At 36.0% G+C, this 4503-nt stretch overlaps 1 protein-coding gene across 1 annotated transcript; it reads right to left on the reverse strand.

The window, feature by feature from the left end:
• Window positions 1-517: 517 nt before the first annotated feature.
• LOC114840351 (NACHT, LRR and PYD domains-containing protein 3-like) lies at window positions 518-3629 on the reverse strand. The gene is made up of 4 exons (XM_034295678.1): window positions 3516-3629; window positions 1662-1890; window positions 1051-1424; window positions 518-529 (listed from the first exon to the last, which is right to left on the reverse strand). Exons 2-4 carry the CDS (start codon window positions 1870-1872, stop codon window positions 518-520), a joined length of 597 nt encoding a protein of 198 aa, XP_034151569.1. The 5' UTR covers window positions 1873-1890; window positions 3516-3629.
• Window positions 3630-4503: the final 874 nt, after the last annotated feature.

The following is a 4503-nucleotide window of genomic DNA, read 5'->3' on the forward strand; positions in this document are numbered from 1 at the left end:
TCCAGTGAGAGACCCAGAAGGAAGCGGAGGAAAAGATCCAGGTGTCCAGTCTTACTCTGAAAGGATTTATCCACAGCAGCCTTGTGAAAATCTATTTCAGGTATTGTCCAGTGTGGACTTGTTATGATGGTTGATTGTTGTTCATCCATTAGATTCTTATTATTGTTGTTGAATGAGAGAAACACATATACAGCAGCTAGAAACTCCTGAATACTCAGATGGACAAAGCAGAACACCTTGTCCTGGTTCAGCCCACATTCCTCTTTAAAGATCTGTGTACAGACTCCTGAGTACACTGATGCTTCATTAATATCAATGCCACACTCTTCCAGGTCTTCTTCATAGAAAATCAGATTGCCTTTCTGTAGTTGTTGAAAAGCCAGTTTTCCCAGTGTCAGAATGCTCTCTTTACTCCAGTGTGGATCTGTCTCTTTTTTTCCATCATACTTTACATTCCTGTGTGTGGACTGAAACACAAGGAAGTGTGAGTACATGTCTGTTAGGGTCTTGGGCAGCTCTACTTTATCATCTGTAGTCAACATGTGCTCAAGGATTGTAGCAACGATCCAACAGAAGACTGGTATGTGACACATTATGTGGAGGCTCCTTGATGTCTTTATGTGTGAGATGATTCTGCTGGCCAGGTCCTCATCACTGAATCTCTTCCTGAAGTACTCCTCTTTCTGTGGGTCATTGAACCCTCTCACCTCTGTCACCAGGTCAACACACTCTGAAGGGATCTGATTGGCTGCTGCAGGTCTGGTAGTTATCCAGAGGAGAGCAGAGAGAAGCAGATTTCCCTTGATGAGGTTTGTCAGCAGCGCATCCACTGAGGTTGACTCTGTCACATCACAACAGCTCTTGTTGTTCTGGAAGTCAAGGGGCAGTCAGGCACTCATCCAGACCATCAAAGATGAACACAACTTTGTATTTGTTGAAGTCAGAGATTCTTGCCTTATTGGTTTCAACTGAGAAATGATTGATGAGTTGAATCAAACTGAAATCATCCCCTTTCATTAAATTCAACTCCTTAAAAGAGAGGGCAAATACAAATTGGACATCCTGATAGGCTTTTCCTTCAGCCCAGTCCAGAATGAACTTTTGCACAGAGACAGTTTTTCCAATTCCAGCGACTCCCTTTGTCAGCACAGTTCTGATAGGTTTGTCTTGTCCAGGTATGGGTTTGAAGATGTCATTACATTTGATTGCTGTCTCTGGTCTTGTTTGTTTCCTGGTTGTTGTCTCAATCTGTCTCACCTCATGTTCATTATTGACTCCTCCACTTCCACCCTCTGTGATGAAGAGCTCTGTGTAGATCTTATTGAGAAGTGTTGGGTTCCCTTGTTTAGCGATACCCTCAAATAAGCACTGACACTTCTTCTTCAGGTTAGATTTGTGTTCACGACAAATCACAGCAAGCTCATCTGAAATAAATAACCCAGATGATATCAATGACATCTCTATGAATGCTTACAGTATTTTATAAAATAACAAATAACAGAGAATGTGAACTTTCCTTTAAATGACAGTATTGTAATATATCTGTCTCTTCACTTTCTTCTATGTTAAGTTCATCAACACAGAAGAGGTTGTTATATGTTGTCTCAAGGTCACTATAATATCATTTGGAACATTCAACAGTAAAGTCAGACAACTCTTACTTTTCTCCAGTGTGTCAGCAAGATCCTTCTGGTTCATGTTCCTCAGGACATGCAGTGTGATCTTCAGAGCCCCCTCTTTGGCACTGCTCTCCTGCTTCTCATCTTCAGGGTCCACACCTTCCTCATCCTCCCTCTGACTCTTAAATCCTTCTGGGAGATCTGAACTCAGCATTGTCTTGAACCTCTTCAACTCTTTCTTCACAAATATCATGACCTTCTGTTCAAGTAACTGAAAGTGAAAAAGTGAAAAAGCTGAAATTAGACTGAATTAAAGTAAATCAATTTCAGAACAATACTAACAAATGCATGAACGATTGACAGGTTAACTTCACTTGAGGTATACAGAAACAAATGTCCATAACAGGACCACATACAATGAAGATAGAAGACAGGTCTGTTGTGCTTCCAATTTCAGAACTAACAACTTTTTTCAAATACAAAATAAACAAATGCTACTATTCATAATGCAACATTGACTATTGTAGCTCTGTAATAGGAACATGTGGGTTCTGAAATCCTATTAACTCACAATTAAAAAACATATGTTAAAGAATTTAACTGGTTCTCTGGTTGTTTTTTTAAATATAATTTGTAAGTCTCTTTCATTTGACAAGGCCACAATACAATTCTAAATCTGAAGTTACTAAAACCCATTTGTAATAAAGGCATTGGAAGTCATCTAATGGCAATGGAATATTTTTTAATGTTTTTCTAACATTATTTCTAACAAAAACAGATTACATGTATATTGGTGCGTGTTTGATACGATAGCCGAAGTTAGCTTCAATGCTGGCATATTTATAATTTAATAAAACTATTAAAAGGTAATCACAAAATAACAATTATATCGTACATACAGTCTCCTTAGCTTGGTGTTTCATATCGTATGTTTTATGAATTCCTCACCTTCTATATAACGTTTTAAATAATGTTTATCTGGTTCCTCAGCCTTTGATTAGTTGTCTAGTTCTCTGTCAACTAACTGACTACTAGACAGGCTAGTGAGAACAGTAGAGTGAGAGCGGGTTAATCAACTACTAGAGTAAGTGTCTCCCTCTGCTGGCCGAGACAAGACCAACACCTCTTACAAATTACTAAGAATATACAGCACTTCATGTTCTCCCACATTACTGGTTGACAACACTGGGAAACCAAAACGGGCTTGGGACCTATAAATGAAGATTACAAATGCCCATAATTTTGAATACGTATCAATAACACAAACCAAACAATTTCCACTCTAGTGGGTATATTACAATAATGCATTTTACTCTCATTGTACCAGCTTCGATTGATGCATCTTAAAAATGTTAACAAACTTTTAGTTATTTATCTGAATTATTTATTACCATGGTACAATGTATAATGCAGGTTAACCATTTCCATGAGCCAGATCTATACAATGATATAAATGATGCAATAGCATGGTGTTTTTAATGGTAGGACCATCATATTTTAAGACCAACAGTGTCATACATTTCCATAATTCAGACTCAAACATGTTGTAAGTACCAAACGTTTTTCTATTTTTATGAGGGCAGACATTCATAGTGAAAGTTTTATAAAACAGGAAAAGTCATTATACATGATAAAAACAGCACTGAGAGATGTAAAAACGTAAAAATGATTTATTTTCTGTTGTTTATATTATGATGTCTTTAATTTCATCTTCATACATATTTTTGTTAAATGTATGTACATTGTAAAGATTTGGTTTGCCTGTAATGTCTTTTTGGTTAAATGTTGAACCCAGGAAGATTAGCAGTTGTTGTGGCAATCAGATAATGGAAACAAAATAAACAAATAAGAGACAATGTTAAAAATCACTGACATAGACCCATGAGTTTGTATTACCTTTGATCAGTAGAGAAGTCTCCCTCTCTGAGTTTTACAGGTTGATCCATAGACCAGTCACTCTTCATGGACACACAGCTGGGTACAGGAGATGCTGGTCCCTTTATATGGTCCCTGAAAATGATGACGGTAAATAAAAACAGAAGTGTTTTTGTTCATAGTGGACTTTCTTAGTAGTGATTGGTGTATTTGGACACAGTGAGTCTGTGTCTCTTTCTGGACCCTATAATTAATAATGAAGGAGGAACCAGGGTTTTGTATATGGCGAAATTAGGAGTGATTGATGTGTTTGAACCAACTAAAAATAGTTGACTCTTAACGGCCTTGTGTAAATGTTACAATAAGATCATATTGATTTTGTATTTGAGGATGTAATTATTATTGAAAAACATGTACATGAATAATTATTACACACATTAAAAGTGTAAGTTAACAGATTAAAGATTTAAAGATTTTACTGATATGTAATACATATTTTGAAAGTGTAGTTTAATAGCTGAATTATTACACTAAAACACCTATAGCTTCAATATTAAATACAAACCTGTATTTCAAACATTAATTAACATATACACCAGTACCTAGAACATAGCAAAACATTTTGTATGTTTTATGAATTCCTCACCTTCTATATAACATTTTAAATAATGTTTATCTGGTTCCTCAGCCTTTGTTTAGTTGCCTTGCTCTCTGTCAACTAACTGACTACTGTACAGGCTAGTGAGAACAACAGTAGAGCAAGACCTCTTACAAATTACTAATATATGGCACTTTATGTTCTCCCACATTTCTTGTTGACAACAGAGAGAACCCAAAACGGGCTTGGGACCTATAAATGAAGATTACAAATGCCCATAATTTTGAATAAAATACCACAAACAAACTATTTTCAATTTAGTGGGTATATTACAATAATGCATTATATTCCCATTGTACCAGCTTCATCTGATGCATCTTAATAAATATGGTAACTTAATTTTTGTTATTT

The sequence above is a fragment of the Esox lucius genome, chromosome 11 (assembly GCF_011004845.1).
Source record: "Esox lucius isolate fEsoLuc1 chromosome 11, fEsoLuc1.pri, whole genome shotgun sequence".
NCBI classification, from domain to species: Eukaryota; Metazoa; Chordata; class Actinopteri; order Esociformes; family Esocidae; genus Esox; species Esox lucius.

Coding starts and splice junctions, on each gene's coding strand:
- LOC114840351 (XM_034295678.1), bottom strand. CDS start 1,872: ATGATATTTGTGAAGAAAGAGTTGAAGAGGTTCAAGACAATGCTGAGT. Junction 1,425..1,661: donor TGCTGACACACTGGAGAAAA/GTAAGAGTTGTC, acceptor TATTTATTTCAG/ATGAGCTTGCTGTGATTTGT.